This window comes from Gossypium hirsutum, chromosome D05 (assembly GCF_007990345.1).
Source record: "Gossypium hirsutum isolate 1008001.06 chromosome D05, Gossypium_hirsutum_v2.1, whole genome shotgun sequence".
NCBI lineage: Eukaryota > Viridiplantae > Streptophyta > Magnoliopsida > Malvales > Malvaceae > Gossypium > Gossypium hirsutum.
This window is the reverse complement of record NC_053441.1, coordinates 12,067,825-12,088,470: the sequence shown is the minus strand read 5'-3', so window position 1 is coordinate 12,088,470 and position 20,646 is coordinate 12,067,825. Positions and strand designations below refer to the sequence as shown.

The window sequence follows — 20,646 nt, the reverse complement described above, 5'->3', positions numbered from 1 at the left end:
TAGTAAGTTTCGTTATTATTTTCCCTTTTACGACAACCTCTATAACCCTGTTGTTGGTTACTAAAAATTAAGAAGAAAATGAGTCTAAAACTAGTTGGCGGTCCAAAATCATACGTTATTTATAAGGTCAAGGTGTCGAAAGATTTTAGCTATGATTTGAGAAGTTTAAAATTATTTTTCGTGACTCGCTTTTAAATTTATTCTAATTAATTATTAGTTATTCAAACGAAACTATAGTAAAACTTAAAAAAAAAAATCAACCTAAATTGGGCACACGCACGTATGGAAAGTATTAGTTTTGGCGAGTAGTGTAGACTGTAGTGTATGCCGTTTAAAATGGAGGGTATTGTTCAATTATAAGAACATATGGGCTTTAAAGCTGGTTGGGCTCATTCAAGTTTGGGCTTGGGCACTTGCCAAAAGTTAAAAGGATTCGAATAAGGAAACCTTTTTGTATTTGAGAAAAATGATCAAGATGTTACACAAGTAAACAAAAACTCGAGGAAATAGAGACAATAAAAACATCCATCATAAATATGTTTTTTTTTTCAAATACAAGGTTATTACTTGCAAATCAATAATCATACCATACATGCATACACTGAGTTCAAAGGGAACCATTCAAATAAAGAATTATTATTTACTTTTTTTTAAAAGATCAAATTTGGGTGACCAATCATTAGAGTTGTTATCGTGAACATGTTAATCCTATAAATTTATTGTTTGTATATTTTTAAAATTAAGCATCGGAGTATATTATAAAGATGGATCCAACTACGGAATTTTACTATCCCACAACATATTTCTGTTGTTGCAGATCCCTCACGCAAATTTCGCCCGACAAGTTGTAGAATCCATTCAGCATTATCTTCAAAGACCATCAACACAAGGACAGGCAAATAGGCAATGGTGAGCTGTGGGGGCATTAATATGCTTTTAGTCTTTAGCCCTCCCAATAGCGACGGCACGCACATTTGCTTTTCTTTCTTTTTTTGAAATTATTGTCGTGTTTTCCACTAGAAGGTTTCACACGTCAACGTGTATGTATCTAAATTTGTGAAAGGGAGAAATATGCGAGGGTTGTCAATCAGGCGGAGGTGGTGGTCACCATAGTTGCCGCTTGCTCGCTTTTTCCCAAGCAAATATATCAATAATGCAAGTCACCGTCATCCCCAAGTACCCTTCACCATCGTCGCAATAATTCCATACGTCCAACATCACATTAGCGGACCCATTGCTGAAAACTCGACTTCAATGGCATGCATGCACCGGGTCCTTAGCCCATCATTATTATTTTTTGCATCAAAAACGTTGCGTTGAAGATCACTAACCACCCAGAGATCAGCCCTTTTTGAATTTTGACTCGGAAGTCGGAACTCACATTCTGAAGATCAGTGACTTTCCAAATGTACAAGAGAAAGGTCTCTGTGCTGTGCTGTGGCTAGTAGTAGTTGCCCTAGACTGCTAATTTTCACGTGCGCCTAAAAGCTTCAGTGAGAAAGATATTTAAGTTGTAAAGACAAAGCAAAACATAAGCAGTTGAGACCAAATACACAAAGGAACAAAACAGCTTCGATGTAATGTATCTTCTTGGGATCACCGAAAATTGTCTTTCGTTTTTACACACACGCTCTCTCTCATCAGTTCTCTCGAACAAAGATGAAACCTTCTTTAACTAAAGCTGCCAGCTTTGTCTCCCAGCTCCTTCTTCATTTTATTACTTTTTCCTCTTTTTTCACCTCTGAAAATACCAATATCAAAAGTAAACTCCTCCTCACTGATCTTAGCATTGTGCAAAGATTAAAATATTGAAAATTTTCATGTCACATAATTATGTCTTTAAAAAAGTTATTTATTAGAAACTTGTTTAACAATTCGATTAGTGAAATCTTAATACTCGTTGATTACGTATCATGATTGTGAAATACGTTGAATAGAAGTGTGGGGTATATACACGTGGCGAGTAATGAGTGGTGATGGTGGTGGAGGGGTCACAGTCACACGTGTGCATGCAGACGACAGGTTCTGGACATGTTACCCACCACTCCACGTGCGCCTAAAAGCTACCCTTTTCTTCTTCCTCCTCTTCTTCAATTTTCACACACAGTCGCACACTTGTAAACAGTGGATTTGCCAATTTACTTTAGTGGCATGCATTGACATTGCATGCTTTGGTTGGTGCCAGTGCATGTGTTGGACCCACTTTTATTCTTCTTCTTTTTTTCATCTTTTCTTTTCTGTTATTACTTTTATTTTTAATTCTATGTTTGAAAATAAGAATGAAAATAAGAATACCATAAAAAAAAACCAAAATGGAACAGTGCAAGAGAAAAAAAAATCAAAACCATTTTTTAGCAAATTGCAAATCAAATGAATACCTAATAATTTATTTAATATTAAGATTTAGGGTTTGTGCATTGTATAGTCATTCATCAAATAATGATACCTTTATATTTTAGATATTCTATTATTAGGACATTAACTTTAAAGTTGATGCTACATAATATCTAAAATTACTCATAATCCCTATTCAATCCATAAATAAGAGAATAATGCATTTCAGCACACTCGAACTCATGTCTTCTTGCATTGATAACAATACCCATACCAATCGAATTAAGACTTAATCGATAATAAATTTTTAATTATTACTTATATTGATTAATATATCTAGCAAATCGTATTTTATGATTAATTTGAATATTCTAAGTACTCTACTAAATATGAAAGGCTCAGTTTGTTTGACAACACACAAGTATTTAAGGGGAAAGGACAATTAAGCCACTGCTGTAATAGCAAAAAAATTATATTATTTTCGATGGTTGATTGATGTTAGGGTTGTTCAAACAATTAACTCGTTTAATAATTAAACTTATTTTTAAGAAAATTAATTAGATTTTTAAAAAAATTAAACATTAATTTCATTATATGTTTTTATTATATTTGTTCATCACAAGTGATATTCGAAGAGATAAACAATTGGGCATAAAATGTACTTCATTCCCGTGAACATGAATCGAACTCTCAACCGCATTGTTAAGGAATGAGAGAACAGCCACCACGCTATATCTCATAATTAAATTCTAATCCAACTACACACATCTCTAATAGATAACAAATTGAAGATAACCCACTGTGGGGAAAGGATTTTATTCACCTTTTCGTGTACTACTCTGATGTAATAATATGTTATTCAATAAAAAAGAGCAGTAATAAAAAGAAGTTATGAATTTGTAGCTATGCTGCTCATAAGATGACGTGTAGCCTTAAAAGAATTGAAGTAAAAGCTTTCTAATTAAATATGCAAAGTCGTACATTCAAATTCTCTAGTTTAAAAATATGTATAATACCTACAACAATTATGTAAAAAATAAAAAAGAAAATTACGTGTTTACCCTGTTTAATTAGACTTTTAAAACTTTTTAAGGACAATGTTAAAAGTTATGTCCTAAACGTGTCTATAAGTTAAGTTCTATTAACATATCTAATCATTGGTTTGCCAATAAAACAAAACAAAACAAAAGTATACTTTCTCAAAGAAAGCCTCTTTCACGACCATTTTCACCACAAAAACAAAAACAAAAACAAAATTATGGGTAATTAGTACCAATAATACTTGTATTGCTCATGTTAAAAAAATTCAGAAATCATTATAATACATATATGTAAAGACAATTTTGGGACAAGTTCTTGCACCTTCAAAAGGTGAATTGACACAATGTAACAAAATTAACAAAACTTTCAAAGCTTTTTGGCAATTATTTCTACAGTTGCCAAATAATTGAGAAGAGTGAGGAAGACTATTATTTATACCTAACCACACAAATATAACAAAGTTTGAGGCTCAAAGTCCAATCATGTATGTTCTTGGAGACAAATGGTTTGATCTCCACAACTCAGTGACTGCATTTTATTGACCCGGAATGCACCCTTTTGCATGGACAGATTATAAAGATTGTCGAGCCAAAATGAAAGGCATTTGTGGTGAGGTGAGCTCACCCCCTAATCCCTGACTGGCCACGTCTGATCTGTGCTATATATGCCCCTTAATTAATCTGGTTCGGCGTTTTGCCTTGGTTTAATCAGATAAGGTAATTTGCACGGTTGTTAAGTGACATATACATTTATATATCAAGGGCTTGTCTAGATGCGCACTATGCTGATGACACTTACCATTCCATTTATTTATTAATAGTTGATGTCCCTTCATTGTCCTGGGAACTTAAATGGGGTCCTTAGTAATGAATAATCATGGATCTGTCGATTTCCATTTTTGAGTTAGAGGTGCTAATTAATCGCATCGGGTCTATGCAACGTATTAATATTTTATAGTTTTTCAATTAAGTTTTGCTAGATTTAAAATATCAGTTTTAAATTTTATTTAAATTTATCTATATTTATAAATAATAAATCCAAATTTATTTACAGTCGTCCATATTTTTAAAATATTTTTCTTTAATATTTATTAATTGAGAAATTATTTGATACGATTTTACAAGTAGAATTAAGGGATTGACAAGTGTCCTATAGATGTATAGTAAAACATTAAAAAAATTTAAAAATTGACACATGGTAATTCTTTAAGGCTACTTGTCAAATAAAAAAATTACACCGGTACCAAATACTAACCCTTATTAATTATATATCTTTTACTATCATAATATTATATTATTTTATTTTTTAAATGAAAATTCATTATTTTATTTCATGAATGAGACCATACAATTTGAGGAAAAAAACAACAAACACTCAGTGTAGATGGTGAAGGATAAGCTCCATCAATATAACAAAAGCTTCAACCTCAGCATCAATGGAATATTATGGCACATTGACAATTGATTCTGTCACAACTCAAACACGACATATTTGGAGTGATTGCAAACACTTAATAGATAAGAAAATCAACCTTGAGTGGTCCAAAGCGACGGGCAAAAATCGACAAAAGAATCAAGTATCCACCAAATTGAACAGGACGACATCAAAATCATCCCTAAAATCACTTGCAAAAGTAAGACTAAAAAACATGTTACAAAAGTAGACAAAAACTTCTAAAAGTGAAGACTTATTAAACATGGAAAACAAACACAAAAAATATATAAAACTTAAGTCAAGACGGGCCCAAATTAAAGCGTGAAATTATTTATTATTCTGAAATAGATCTCAAAATAGAAACAAATTAATAAGCCAACGAAAAACCACCCAATTTCCAAAAGAAACTATTGGTAGCTGGTGAAATTTCAGCGACGACTGTCTATTACAACTTGTAAAGACAACAAAGATACTTACACAAATAGATCTACAAACTAAAAAAAAAAAGATAAGACACGTGGAATGAATGAGGAGAAAAAAAAATGAGAATTGGCGGGAGGGAGAAAAGAATGGGCGATAACTAACCCGAAGATTGATATCTCAACAAAAGAGAAGTCTTTTATTAAAATTGTAAACATACATATCTTAATATTTCTTTTAATATTAAATTACAATAGAGCATATTTTAATTTTTCTTGAGATATAAAATAGATTAAAATATATTATACCCTTAAAAGCGAGCTAGACTAAGTTGGGTAAAGCTTGGAATTTAAATATTGAAGTTCGAGCTCAAACCATGTTTAAATAGGAATTTAAATTTTTGCACAAACCCAACTTTCAAATGTAACCTTCTTAATAGTCGAACGTACCTTCGACATTGGACCAATAACTTAAACTATTTGAATAAGTTTAATTTGAACGGATAGCCCTATTTTGTAAATTCTTAACAATTAGGAGTCTTTTAGGGAATAAATATGTTATGATTGAAACTTAAAAGTTAGGTTTAATCGAAACCATTCAGTCAATATTTTCAAAATTTACACGATCGACATATCGTTTTTATTCTAAAACTGATTGCATCAATTCTATCCTCTATGCTTACTTAAGCATTGTTCTGTTTCAAGGCTTCCAAATACATAAATGATAGAATTGATGGAATTATTCGGAGTTTTGAAATAATAATAATTATATGCACATTAGATAGATTTCAATTATAAACATATTCATATATAAATATACAATTATAAAATTTAAAAATAAATTAAAATAATAAAATTTATATACACCGATAAAAGTCGATATTAAGGGGGAGTGAGTAAAATTTGATGCATATGTCACACGGCTCAATATGTACGCCACAATTGTGTATTGGTGCTCATGAGTCATGACCCATGGATATTGGAAAAATAATGGTAGCCGTCAAGTCAGAAAATCTCATGATTAGACACCAGCCGCAAATCCAAAACCATATTTTTATATTTTATGTATTACGAATTCCTATACTATTATTTCAAACTTTTGCTGCATTGGTTTAGTTTCAATCAGATTTTAATTATACTTATATTTTTATTAATAATTTTAAAAATTATATATTAATATTTGACCTACACTTTTTTTTTCGTGATGAATTATTTATCATTTTGGAAAGTAACTGAAAAATTTCACCCTATTTGTTGATGTAACTTCTCTTAATTTGATGAAACGCTTTGAAAGGCGAGTAAACAGCTTCTGACTAATGGACGTTACTGTTTTAGATTCCTTTGGTTAATTGGTTTTTATTAATACAAACAGATAAATATAGACCTTTGAAAAATATATATCTAAATGGGAATGACCAAAACTGCTAAGATTTAGCTTTTATTTTATGCTAAATGATACTACATTGGAACTTCCTTGTTATAAAAAAGGAATGCATCACATGTGCAGGATAGAATTAGGAAAAAGTTAAGAGATGGAAGAATAAATAGATATGGTTTGAAAAAGGAGTGGAGAAATAGTGGGGATTTTACATATAAAATATAAATAAAACTTTGAACTGAAGCCAACAAATTTTGACATCTAAGCCAAGGGATCAAAGATTAGATCCATTTTGTCCACTGCTTTTGAGACCATGCATGCAATGCATGTATATCTACCCCTCCCTCACCAAAAACCATATATGCTAAAATGCCATTAAAATCTAATCACCTCTTTCTTTATCGTTATTTATCATATTTACAAGATTTAATCAGGAATAAGCAAAAATCTATGGTATGGTTGGAGAGTAGTGTCAATTTGAAGCAATGAAAAAAAAGGACCCACAAATTTGACAGCAAAAAAGGGGAAATAAAAGCTTTATTTGGATGATGATAGTGTAGAAAATCTGCCTTTTACTTTTCACCTCTCTCTCTTTTACTTGTCATTGTGTCGCGTGTGAAGCACCGATTTTTAGATTCTTCAATCACTTTATTTAATTTTCTTTGTTTTTAGACAATGATCATCATTGGTTCATGTTCAAATCATTTAACCAAAGATAAAAAATTTGAACCTAAAAGACAAATTAATATTATTTCTTTTTTATGTAAACCCCCCAAACAGTTGAACTGGTTAATTAGTGCTAATCATACTATTACACAATCAAACCATTAGCAATGGCTCGATTAGTATCCAGATGGGTTGTTTCATACACAGGCAGTTCTTCTCGATACCTTTCGATTCCAATTGCTGACAGATTATTTAATTCGAAGAGATCGGAGCTTGCATAACTAGCGGTGTCGTCGTCTTCGTCGTCGCTTGACGCTGCATTCACAGTGCACATATCTCTCATATCGTACTCTTCCTTCTTCTTATGGTAACTCTTTAAGAGATCCTTTGCAGCTTCCACGACTCGACGGTTTTCTTCCATGATGCGGAACTCCAGCTCTTTGCTTGTTGGTTTTGATCTTCTGGACGTTGGAATTGGACGATCGTTTTCATGGCGGATGGTCTCATCGTCGAGAATAACATTAACCGGACAAAACCTGACAGACCTTTTCGTACCGTTCCCTCTTGAAGATGGAGTCTTGTTGCTCAAACATGACCTTGAAAACGATGAAGCCGATGAACATGTCGTTGGTGTTGCCTGGTCGGACTTTGACTTGGTTCCCTCGTACCTTGACGCTGGAATCTTTGTCTTCTTTGTATGGCCTGCGGTGAAAAGAGAGTTCAGGAAGCTTGCAAGCCGACCCCCTGGAGATATCGGCTGCTTAACCTTTTTGAGGTCACTGTAAATCTTCAACGCCTTGGATTTTGTTCTCACGAAGCCACCTTCATGCTTTGGCTTTTGTTGTTTAGCACCATGGAAACCGTCTTCGACTTCGGGCGGCGGAGCTGAGACGGTTGTCCGAATAGGCTTAGGCCTATGAGTGGTGTAACGGCTTGATGATGAAGACGACGACCTTGATTTTGCACCGTAAAAGGAATCCGACTCCGAGGATGAGAACCCACCACTAGAATCAGAAGAGGTGGAGCTGGAGTTCAACAGCATGGGATCAAAGTCGTTTCGAGAGTTTCTTTGAGAACCCGCCACGGGATTTCGCCTATTAAAGACAACCTTATCATCAACGGCTTTCTTCTCCATCCATTTCTCGATCATGCAGGCACGTTGAAGGCTCGCCATTTCTTCTTCCTTGGACGAACGGTTACTGCTGTGCTTCTTCGCCATGGTAGCCTCTTTGCAGAAAATCAGCTTTTCCTCTCCTTTGCTGCCGCCTGGTTCATCAATCGAACGGTAGATAGAATCAAGGAGAGTGGAAGAGAAAGATGGGTTTTCTCTCCTGGTTCGGTACCGATAATCTTCTGGGAATTTAACGCACATATCCATATGGCTTTATAGAGTGAAAAACTTAATAAAATAAAGGAAAAAAGAAAAGAATAGAAAAGAAGAGAGGGAAGAAACAAGAGAATCGATCAGTGGGATATGAATGATATTGTCTGCTTCAAAGGATGTCAAAAGCTGGATACAAAGTGAAAGAGAAAGAGAGTATTAATGGCAACAACGTCCATGATTAATCATGTGAAAAAAACAAGGAGAAGACATTTTGAAGACAAAGACTGGCTCTCGCTATCTCCCTTTCTCTTCTTTTTTTGGCTCAAAGCAGACATTTTCATTGATGGGTTGTTGATGGCTGCCACTGTGAGACAGAGGAAAGAGAGAGTAATGAAAGCCAAAAGCCACGCCTCAAGTAAACAGAGCAACAGAGAAGATGATTTGAGAGAGAGAGAGAGAGAGAGAGAGGAGAATTTACAAGTATTTATTAACCCCTTACACACACTCTCTCTTGGGCAAGTGGGTCCTACTTGTAACCAATGCCTGCCAGGATGGAATGATGATGTGGCAATATTAATTACCCTCACCTTATTTGTTTAAAATACTTTGCAAAAACTTGTCCATCTGTGTAGCAAATCAGCAATATGATTATACATGCAGTTAATATGATGAACAGTAAATAATGAACATCAAAGCACAATTAATTAGTTTATTATACCATAATTTACAAACATGGTCACTGTTTTAATGACCCTTAAGCAGTGAACATGCATTACAATTATGGGGTTTCACAATCATAATAGACAAAAACACACAGTCCATTCATATAAAACACTGTTTTGATTTGTTTTTTCTTTTCTGTTTTTAGTAGTTTTTTTTATCTTAAATTTATAAAATCGTCACCATTTGTCCTATACTTTGTGGGCACTCTTGGCCCTCTTTATGCATAAATTTGCTGCCATGATATATTCCTAACATATGCCCCAACCATATAACCAATTCCTATTACATGGTAGAAAATGCTCTTCAATTATTGCTCTTTCAAACCATAATTTCCTGCTACACTTACTCCCAATTATTGCCTCTCAAATTAACCCATAATGTTATGGCATTAAATGAAATTTCACAAAATCCATTATAATCTCTTTAAACATACTTGATGCATCTACTATCTTATTCATTTTGATGCAGATATGCTGTATGTATGCATGTATGTATGTATGTATGCGTGTATGTATGTGATATAGATATGCAAACAGATTCATGGTTAAATAATAACTCATAATTGATGGGAAATATACCTTATCGCACCATCTATTGAGATGATTCATGCGTACAAGACTTGTTTTTTCGGACTGCCCATCCCGAAATAATGTAACAGCATATCCCATAATCAGATATGGGAAATTTGGCATATAGTTAGCAATGCAAATGACAAAAGGCATTTTTGTTAGATGTGTTGGAACAAATTGTGTTAGAAAAAGAAAATTAATGATGACGATAATATGGTTTTTGGTGATCAAAATCAATAAATTAAATTAAGAGAGGAGCATGTTGGGTGTGGGGATGATGCTTATTTGTACAATGATTACACTCGTGGCTCCTAACCTTTATGAAAAGCCTAGGATGCCAAGCTTAAACATGGTGCAAAGCTAATGTGAATCGATGAAGAATTTTCATATCTTTTTATCAATTTAACATTATTTTAACACCTCCAATCTATTATTTTATTTTGAAATCACAACTTTTTTTTTATATAAAAATCTGTGACTGGTGAGATCTAAAAACGATGAATAAAGAAAGTGAACAGCGTCTAATGATAAAATATTTATATTAAAATAAAATTTTATTAATTCAGACTAAATATTAAGTCGGATCCTTAAAAATAAGTGAAGGTAAGATTAAATTATATAATTAAAAAAAGAAAAAGAAGGTAAAGGTTCCAAAGAAAGCAAACGTGCGTGAGCATAGCTTCTCATGGTCGCTTTTTTCCCTTTGTGTGGATCTTCCCTTCAGACTCACGAAATTTCATCTTCATTATTATAATATTGGATCGCATCTATGCAGTCATCATAGTTTTCCGCCCATTAATTGGGTAGGTAAGATTTATGCATTTGTTAACCACAAATCTTGTAGTTCACCATTACTTAAAACAAAACATCCTGTACCTTTGGCTTAGCCCTCAACTACTTCCATTGGGGAGGATGCATGTAAATCCCTATATCATATATGGGCTTCATCCTTTCATTTCAAAGTTTGAGATTTTCAAACTAAATCCCTGAACTTTAATCGGTGACAATGATCCTATGAAAAAACTGAATAATCTTTTTTTTGCCTTTGCCACAAAGTAATATTGGATTGATATATGCAGTGACATAGGGTTATATGACGCAATCAATAATAATGCTCTCTTTTATATGTTACTAAGTAACGAATTAAAGAGTTATAATGACACTTTATATGGGATAAGAGAAGGGACAAACTAGCTTCTTAGAGGTACTAGGGTTTTGTGCAAATAGAAAAAAAGAAAAAAGATAAAGTGGTGGAGAGATTCCTTAGAGATGAAGAGGGGATGTGATGATTTTATTTGAGATATATGATTAGAATTTAGAAACCAGAGATTCGATTTAGATCAATGAATACCAGTGTTTTTGGGGACCCCCCAAACTTCAACTCTATTTTCATTTCACATATATTGCCTAGAATTGAAAAAGTTTTTTTTTTCTTCATTTTCCCACTACCATCATCCCACCAAAGATTTCAACTACATTTATATCCATATTCCCGGTGGATGTTGACTCCAACCTCCACTTTCTTCTTCGATTTGACATATCGGCACGTAACTTTTTTTTTTATATATGAAAGACATTATTGAAGAATTTAGTCAAGTTGATTAATATAATTAATCACGAATAAGAGTTAATATTTTGTCAATATATAATACAAATTTCAACATTTACAAATAGATTTTTTTTTGGAAAAAACAATAATTCAACGCAAAGTTTATTTGAATTAATTCATAGTTTATATGGCCATTGGAAGAGATTCAAATCATGAAATTTGCAGGTTTTTATTTCCAAAAAAAAAAATCTAAATGCATATGTACAAGTAGCTATGATAGGGATATTCGTAGAAATAGGATCAACTATATGATGATGAATAATTAGACGACTTGTAGTAAAATAGTCGTAATGCAAATTAAATTCACAAAACTCATCACTAGATTTTGACCAAAACTATATTGGTGCAAGGCCATACGTGTATTATGTGTGCCTAATGTTTATATTCATCTTACTAATTTTGCGGTTTTTTTTTTGGAAGAAAAAAGAGAGGCTAATATGATGAATATTGAGTAAACTACAATCAACTTAGTTCACCTGATGAGATCAATTTTCATTTACCATTTACACTCATTAAACCTAATTAACTTTGCAGATTATTTCAAAATGAATAATTTTAATTATTATAAAGGTGCACGTAATCATATTCATCCCATGTTACTCCCAAATTGATTTCTGATCGAGGGAAAATAAACAGAAGAACTAAAACTCCTTTATATCAATTAAACTAACAGGTGAGACTAAAAATTAGCATGTCAACCAGAATTTAGACAATTATTTAGCTTTGATGAATATAAACTGGCTCATAATTAACATGCTAACACTAATTGTTGCCATAACTGATAGTACAAAGGTTTAGGGTTATAGACTGTTTAAATCAATCATGATGAATAGTGGGATAGGGGGTTTGCAAATATCAGGAATCATTCCATTGACGATAATAATAATTAACAAATCTTCAAATTTTGGGTGCAATAACTCTTTGAAAAAATTTTGTAAACCCAAAAACGATATTTAAGTTTAACTTTGATATTTAAGTTTTGTTTAAATATTTATTTTGGTACATGAGTTTTTTTTTATCCGGTTAAGTATTTAGTTTGTTTACTATATTTAATTTTGTACTTTAATATTTTGCCTCAATTAAGTACATATGTTTTTCTTATCAAAACACGTGTCAAACATTCCATGAGCTGCGTAAGACTATTTAATTTGGAGGTACCAAATTAAATATTAAAGTCAAACGCACATAAATAAATTTAGAAAAAAAACTTAAATATTAGATTAAACGTTGAAATCAAGTATAGTATATTAACCCTAAAGATAATTTATCTGAGCTGGTTCAACACCAAGTCTGAACGTGTTTAAATTAGTAGGAAAGCAAGACCTTACATGTTTTAGGTGATGTCATGAATGCAGGTGTAATTAAATTAAAGAAAGCATGAAATTATATCTCAAAACAAGATGGAAAGATGGTAAGCAAGCCAAGATAAGAATCTGAATCCACATGAAAGGAAAAAAAGAGAAACATTGGTAGCAGATAAAGCGTAAAGGAAAGATTATTCCTCCAGGAGAAAAAAGAAGAAAGTAAAAAAAGAGAAGTGGGGTTGATCCCTTGGTTTCGTGCTTGGTCTTTAAATGGCTGAACAATACAATGTAAGGCCAGCAAACCATCCCAAGCCGATGGAAATTTATGGCAAAGGAAAAGAAAGGAAAGGCATCACAACATAGAAAGTGAAGATGTGTTGAAGATCCCGAGGAACAATGCCCCAGTCCCTGCTTTCCCCTTTGTTTTTTTAACATCAAAAGAAAATCATCAAAGATCATCTGATGCAATGCTAACTTTTCAAAAATAACAATGGGCACATGTGTGGATCCACCGCTGCCTGGTACGGTAATCAATTATGAATATCAACGAGTGAAAGCTTTAGTGAGTGTGAGCACAGTGGGTGATAAGTTCCTAGAGCTGGTTTGCTATGTTTAGTCAGCAAAGCTCCCCATACAAATCCCAAAAATCTAAACCAAACCCACTTTAGCAGCTAGACTTGTAAAACCCAATCAAAAGCTTCAAAAGGCAAAGATACTGATTAAACAATATCCACGGTTAATATATCCATTCTATCGCATAATCCAATTTAAGATGGGTTGGACGGCATAGAAGGCTAGTTCAAAATATTAAAAAGAAAAAGTTGACTAAATGGGAGGAAATTAAACACTACATATGCATTGAATTAAAAAGATTGCGGGTTATTTCACAAAGTAAACTTTAAACTTTCTATAGCTAGACAGCATTCAGAAGGTTGTAGTCCAGTAAAAATGAGCCAATTGAGGGTGTTGGTAAGCACCTAGTTGAGCCCCTGGACCTACTTTAGCACCCCATTGCAGGGCCTAGATGATGTGGGTTTGCCATTGCAGCAGGCTGTGGAGCACTATGGCACAAGCCTTAGAATTGCATGTAAGAAGATTGTGAGGCAGCAGCATTAACGGAAGTATGGGCAGTGTGAGATGGCATATAACCATGAGGTGTTCGTAGCATATTGTAGCATGGAGCAGATTGCAAGCCTGGTAGCTCCCTCCGGTTCTGAATCCAGGGATTAGATGTATCAGTCTGTCAAATGACAATGAAATTAGCAAAGAGACTATGACTGACAATCAAACTCCACAACTAAACACTAGCAGAACATTTAATCAAACAACAAAGCACATCAGAATCACAGACACTCACGGTGTGTGAGACAATTGAAGAATCACCACATAACTGGCAATAATGAATTTCGCTCCAAAGGGCTCAATTTGGATGACAAATAAAAGTCAATGCTAAAAGAGATTAGATGTCAACAACATCTATTTACCTGTTGGTTTTGAACATTGATATTGTCATCTTTATATTCGATCCGAGATGAATCTTCAAGACCTGTTGTACTTCCAGCTACATCAAGAGCATTGACTGGAACTATCCATTAAGTAGCAGAAAAAAAGGTTCAAAGGCCCTCGTAATAGTCACTGATTAGCTGAAGGCTTCATGTAGAAGTAGATGAGTACCAATGCAATCAAATAACTTTTTCTATATGTGAGGGGGAAAAAAGAGCTAAATGAGTAGTTTTCTATAAAAAAGACTACTATACGGTGGCACAAAACGATCAATTTCTCTAGCATCAATACTGCATTACCGGGCAGAGCATTTTTAGTAGAGCCTCCAATTCAAGAACCACGTTCAGGATATCATGAAACTTAATCCCTTGACCATCATTCTCAGAGAGCTTTGATGGATCCACGGAACCTAGGCACCCAATGTTCTATCATAATGGATACAGCATTATCTCAAACACAATGGATACAAGATCAATCAAATGCATAAATATGGCTGGAAACACTAATATCAGAGTAACAATAATAAATAACTAAGAATTCGAAAACCGAGGCACCTATATCAAGTATTGAAGAATGTGTGCAAATCAATAAACAAAGCTAAGATAAAATTATAGCTAAGGGAAACAAACAGGAGATTCTCCAAAAGCCATATTAGTATATTATACAAAATCGTACCTCTTTCTACTACATGAAATCTATCTGAAAAGAAGACCCGGTTAACGAGGAACATACTGTGGGTTTTGTGAGCGTGTAAAAGATAAGTTGCTTACTTATGATGCATCAAAATCAGTGACCTGTTATTGTAAAATAGTAGTACAGTGATGATCAGTACGTGAAAGCTTTATCTGCAGTCTCTCTCCACTAAATTCAAAGCCAAGAAAATAATTCAATCAACCTTTTAGGACTGGATTTTGAATCTGGGTTGGACTGATTAAAATTGGTCCCTATCTATCCCTACAACAAAATCGAAGAAAGGCAGCAAGGTAAATGCATCTAAATTAACAAAAAAATATGATAATAAGAAACACTTTCTCAGTTTTCCGGTTCTTTTTTTTAAGGAAAACAATCTGTTTGGTAATCCCATTTAAATTTTCTATTGAGAATATAAACGAGGGATTTTTTTAAGGTAAAAGAGGGTTCTTTGAATACAAATTAATCGAGGCAAACAGAGGCAGGAGAAAAAGAGACGTTTTTCTGGAGCTAGGGTTTTGAATGAAAATCGTAATTTGGCGGAATTTATTGTACTAATTATATATCTATATTTAAGCGATTTGATATTACAAATTAATAAAAAAATTCATATAAAAATAATAAATATTAATATTATAATATTTTTATATTTAATAAAATAATATTATGATGGAATTTAAACTTGAAACGTGTGAGTTGTAAATTTTTAATTTTAACCATTTTAATTAAGAGTGTTTGTTAAATTATTGAAATTTTTTATTGTATTTAAAAAAATAAAATTTTTAACATTTAATAATTTAAATGTGTTTAAAAATCATTATAATTTTTTACTTATCAAAATATTAAGTTAATTTTTTTAAAAAATTGATATAAATTATATTTATTTTTTTAAAAATTAAACATTCAAATTAATATATTTATCTTTCAGCTATTCAAAACAACATAAAATATTATATAAATAAGATTAAAATTAAAAAAAATCATCTTTCAAAAATTTATGTTTACTGTTATCAAATAATATAATTATATTCAATACTTATATTTATTAATTTATCAAACAATTTTCTAATATAAATTCAACATTTAAATTTTCAATTTATCAATATGATTTTTTTTTTACCCACATGGTATATGTGTCATAGTCTAATTATATTTAAAAGTTTTACCGAGTTGATCTCACCCATCAACCGATCTCCTATCTTAGGCTTAGTTTAGCATTACTTCTCACAAATACTTTTGGGCCAAAAAAACACTTTTGAGCAAAAATTAAAATTTTCTACTTTTGCTTTTGCCTAAAAAAATGCTTTTGTAAAACATTTTTTTGTCCTAAAAGTATTTTTAAAAAACTCAAAAGCATCTTATTTAACAATAATTTTATCTCAAAAGTATTTTTTTATTATAAAAGTGCTTCTTAAAACCAATGCTAAACTGATCCTTAATTATAAAACTATCAAAACCCCCTTATTTTTACTAAGTAATTGATAATATTGTCGTAATGTAACCAAAAACCCATTATTTTTACAAAACAATCAATCTTGATGGTAATTTTTTTAGATGTACAATCTATAAAAATACTTGCATATGATACATTTCAATTAAAACCATATTTATTTATTATATCAATTTTTTTTAACTTTGATGCATGAGTATTTAGTTTTATATATATACACACTAAACAACGTTTCTTTTTTTTAAATGAAAAATAAGCTTTTATTGGCATAGTGAAAATCAAGGGCATAACCAAAGGTTGGCAGGCCTCGTCCCCTAAAATGGAAATGTTCACTTTTAGTTATTTTATAATTTTAAATTTTTTAATTTAGTATATAGTAAAATTACACTTTGACCTCTTCAAAAATGAGAAAAAAATTGATTTAATCCTTTAAAATTATAAAAATATAGACTATTAAAATGATGAAATTTCACTTTTATTATCATAAAAATATACAACTTAATTTTGGTCTATCCTCAAAAAATTTTCTAACTTCACTTCTGTAAAAATAGTGATAGGTAACACAATTTTATATTTAAAAGATAAGCGGAGGTTTATTTGCAATATAAATATTTTTGTGCTTTTTATTTCTTGTAAAGTTTTCCACATTTTGGACTTACTAGTTATTCTTAATTGATAAATAATTATATGAATTTATTTACATTTCTCCCTATGTATTTTCAATTAATTAGGACAAAAATTGTTTTACTTTTTTTTTCATCTGTTGGTTTATGAAATTAATATAAACATTATAATCTCCCTTAATTAAATAATTTACAATTTTATTATTATATTTGAATATTTAACTAATAAATAATAAAACTTATATTTTATAAATTTCACTAAATATTAAACTTTTAACTAATATATGTTAAAAACTGTTTTTTTTAGATATCACATGTAACTTTTTTTTGAAAGTGGTACGAATATAAATACATGTCCAAGTAATTACAAGTATCAAATTATTATAGTACGGATGAATTGTTTGAATAATCACAAAATAGAATCAAACTATTATAACAAAAAATAGGCTAAGAACTACTACAATCTAGACTAAAGTAAACCAATATTGAACTAACTTGACTAAAACTCACACATCGCAACCACTTATGATTAGACCTGATCATGGGTCGGGCCACCTGCTCAATCTCGAAGGTTCGCTCGAAAAGTGACAGGATTTGAATAAAAATATAGGCCTAATAATGGGCTTGGACAAAAAATAAAGTCTTTTTTCTAAACGGGTCATGCATCGGATAAGATTTTTTTTGGAATGGGCCAAACCTAAATTTGCTTAATTTTTTCCTTGCTGTTGTTTCGCTGCCATTTTGTTATTATATTGTTACTATTTTGTTGTTATTGTTTGAATATTATATAACTCTTATTTAATTGTTAATTTTGTTACTATTTTAGAGGCATTTGCTTGCAAACTTGCAATTATATGTTATTTAAGTATAAATACTTTTTTAATGCATTTTCAATTTGTTGGGAAACATTTATTTTAATGTTTTGAGTGTATTTGATGTATAATATTTTTTAAATTTGTTTTTATATAAAAAATTTAATATGGGCGGGCTGAGTTGGGCTTGAGTTTAGCATATTTTATCTAGGTCAGGCTTGAACAAAATTTTAAACACATTTTTCGAGTTGAATCTAAAAAATGGGCCTAAATTTTAGCATTTATCCGCCCTAGCCCATAATCAAGTCTACACATGATGAAACTAAAACTTGTACATATAATTGTACATGATGAGTCACGAACTTAAAGCCTTCGTCTTTACCAACTGAATTTTGTAATTTTAAATTTTAAATAAATTAATTGGTACAAGTAAATTAAATTAAAATTTAAGCAATACATATTAGTGTCAATGCTTCTTTAGCAATATTGTTAAGGTTTAAATAAGGGTAAACTATCAAGTTGGTCACTCAAATTTTTGAGCGCTTTCATTTTGACCATCTAAATAAAAAAACTTCCAATTTGATCATCATTGTTACAATAATTTATCATCTTTTCACCCATTTGTTTTCTCACTAACAGAGGTTGCTGTGGCATGATAGATAATGTCCACATAACCGCTCCCAGCTGGCTAGTAATTTCCATGTAATTATGTAAAAATTTTAAATCCATTCCCCCTACTTGGTTTCAAATTCGATTGACTACTCCTCCCATCCATTGCTATCAAATGATTGTTACAAACAAACCCCAAACACTAATAGACCGATCAACAACAACATTACTATCGAACTAACCTCTAAACCACCCATTTGATTACCCTAAAATCATTTTTCAATTCAAACCTTAAGTGGTGATTTAGTTTTGTAACGACCTAAAAGTTAGGGGTATCGAGAAATGAACTTCCGAGACCATTTCTATAAATTGGGATTTTAAAAAATAATAATTTTAAGTAGCAAGTGTTTAATCAAGTATAAGGATTAAATTAAATAAGTGATACAAAAATTTGTGATGAATATTAAATTGCAAAGTAGGATTAGATTAAAGGACTTATTTAATAAATAGACCATTATCTATATAAACTTTTGATAGTGGATGTTTATGATGATTTTATATATATATATTTTATGTTTATTGAAACAATTAGTAAAATGAGGTTAGAATAAATAAAACATAAAATGATAGGAATTTGATAAAATAAAAGAGACAAATAACTTAGTGGAAGAAAAAAAAAAAGAAAAAAGAAAGAGAGTGGGAAGCTTTATTTCTTTGCATGCCGAGAGGATGAAGGGAGATGAGATATTCGGCCATGGTTGCTTGGTTTGAAGCTCAAATTCTTTGGCATGCTTTGATTATTTTTACTTAAATTTTATAGTTTTGGAACCTTAAAGTCATGAACTAAGTTGCCCAAGTTGGAATTTTTATGGAAATTGCCATTGTAGAAAATAAGTTCAGAAATTAAATAGACTTCTTTTGTTGAATGGTTCTTGATTAGTTTAAAATTTTGAGATGTATTTATGAAATTTTGCATTGAAGAATTAATTGATAAAAAAATTTTGCTAATTGAGGGATTAAATGGATAAATTACGATAAGTATAGGGACTGATTTTAGACTATCTTTTGGGCTGGAAATTATTGGTTAGCTGTGGAAATTTAATGAAGATGTGATTTAGTTAAATGTTGATGTTAATGAGAGAATGTGGTTAAATTCTATGTTGGTGTTGGTGACTAGATTGTGCAAGTGATAAAATGTTGAGATGACTTTTATAATAAATAATGGGAGGATTTAATTGTATAAATGTATTATTAAAGTGATGGAATAGTATTAATTGTGTGAAATTGTAACATAGATCAAGGAACAAATCGACCAGACATGAACCTTGGAAAGACTAAAGTAGCGGAGTAGTTATCAGCCTCCTTATTACGATTGTTTTGTTAAGGTGAGTTCGTAGTCCCCGAACTCAAACTTTATTAAAATGTATTAATTAATTTAGTTATTATTTGATGTCTTATATTACACCCCTAATTTATTTGTTAATCCAAGTGAATGGTAGTTTAAGGAATATGGCATTAAGGAATAATTTAATGTTTGATTAGTGGATATTTGGAATGGAAGTGTTATTAAACTATAAGTTGTGATATTGAGTCGTGTGAAATAATATTATGGATTTGTAGATGAGTAATTGACATCGTTGATTCAATCGACTAACCCTGGGCGCAAATATAGTTGGTTTATCCAACTAGAGTTGGGCTCACATTCAAAATCGTCAGCTAACCCGACTAGCGCTGGGCGCAAACTCCTCTACGGTTTATCCGCTAGGCACCGGGTGCCATGTAGCTAATAAATCATACGACAAGATTACTTGAATTATCAAAAGAGTTGGTTATAGATATCATTAATGAAGAATTGAAATTTTTATTTGGTTGAGTTATAAGTTCATATTATTTGATTGTTCTTGAGGTTGTCTATGTAAATGAAATCTATTAAATGTGAATTTGTTTCCATATTTGCAAGCTAGATAAATTGTAGACTCAGACTCAGCATCCTACAAGAATCTTGTACTCAATGTTGGTGACGTTTCTTTTTGTAATTTTGGCAACGTTTCTTTTTGTAATTTTGGCATGTACTAATGCATCTATGTCCTTGAAGTTGATTATTTTGTATATGTGTTTATAAGATTGTGAATATATATATGCTATGTTACATGTTTTG

At 31.5% G+C, this 20,646-nt stretch overlaps 2 protein-coding genes across 8 annotated transcripts; both read right to left on the bottom strand.

Annotated features, from left to right (window-relative positions):
- Positions 1 to 7,329: 7,329 nt before the first annotated feature.
- Positions 7,330 to 9,209, bottom strand: LOC107906074 (protein BIG GRAIN 1-like A). Its single transcript, XM_016832934.2, has one exon. It carries the CDS (start codon positions 8,648 to 8,650, stop codon positions 7,418 to 7,420), a length of 1,233 nt encoding a protein of 410 aa, XP_016688423.2. The 5' UTR covers positions 8,651 to 9,209; the 3' UTR covers positions 7,330 to 7,417.
- Positions 9,210 to 13,496: 4,287 nt separating this feature from the next.
- On the bottom strand, positions 13,497 to 15,527 carry LOC107906075 (uncharacterized). 7 transcript variants are annotated; one of them, XR_005913899.1, is made up of 5 exons: positions 15,200 to 15,521; positions 14,980 to 15,098; positions 14,604 to 14,729; positions 14,286 to 14,386; positions 13,497 to 14,041 (listed from the first exon to the last, which is right to left on the bottom strand). XR_005913899.1 is itself a non-coding variant. In XM_016832935.2 (4 exons), the coding sequence occupies exons 2-4, from the start codon at positions 15,032 to 15,034 to the stop codon at positions 13,877 to 13,879; spliced, it is 321 nt and encodes a 106-aa protein (XP_016688424.1). In that variant the 5' UTR covers positions 15,035 to 15,098; positions 15,200 to 15,527; the 3' UTR covers positions 13,497 to 13,876. The 7 variants fall into 7 exon arrangements, 1 of the variants encoding a protein (XP_016688424.1); XR_005913900.1 differs by having other exon boundaries at positions 14,604 to 14,713; XR_001686659.2 differs by having other exon boundaries at positions 14,286 to 14,497; positions 14,604 to 15,098.
- Between the last annotated feature and the right edge of the window lie 5,119 nt (positions 15,528 to 20,646).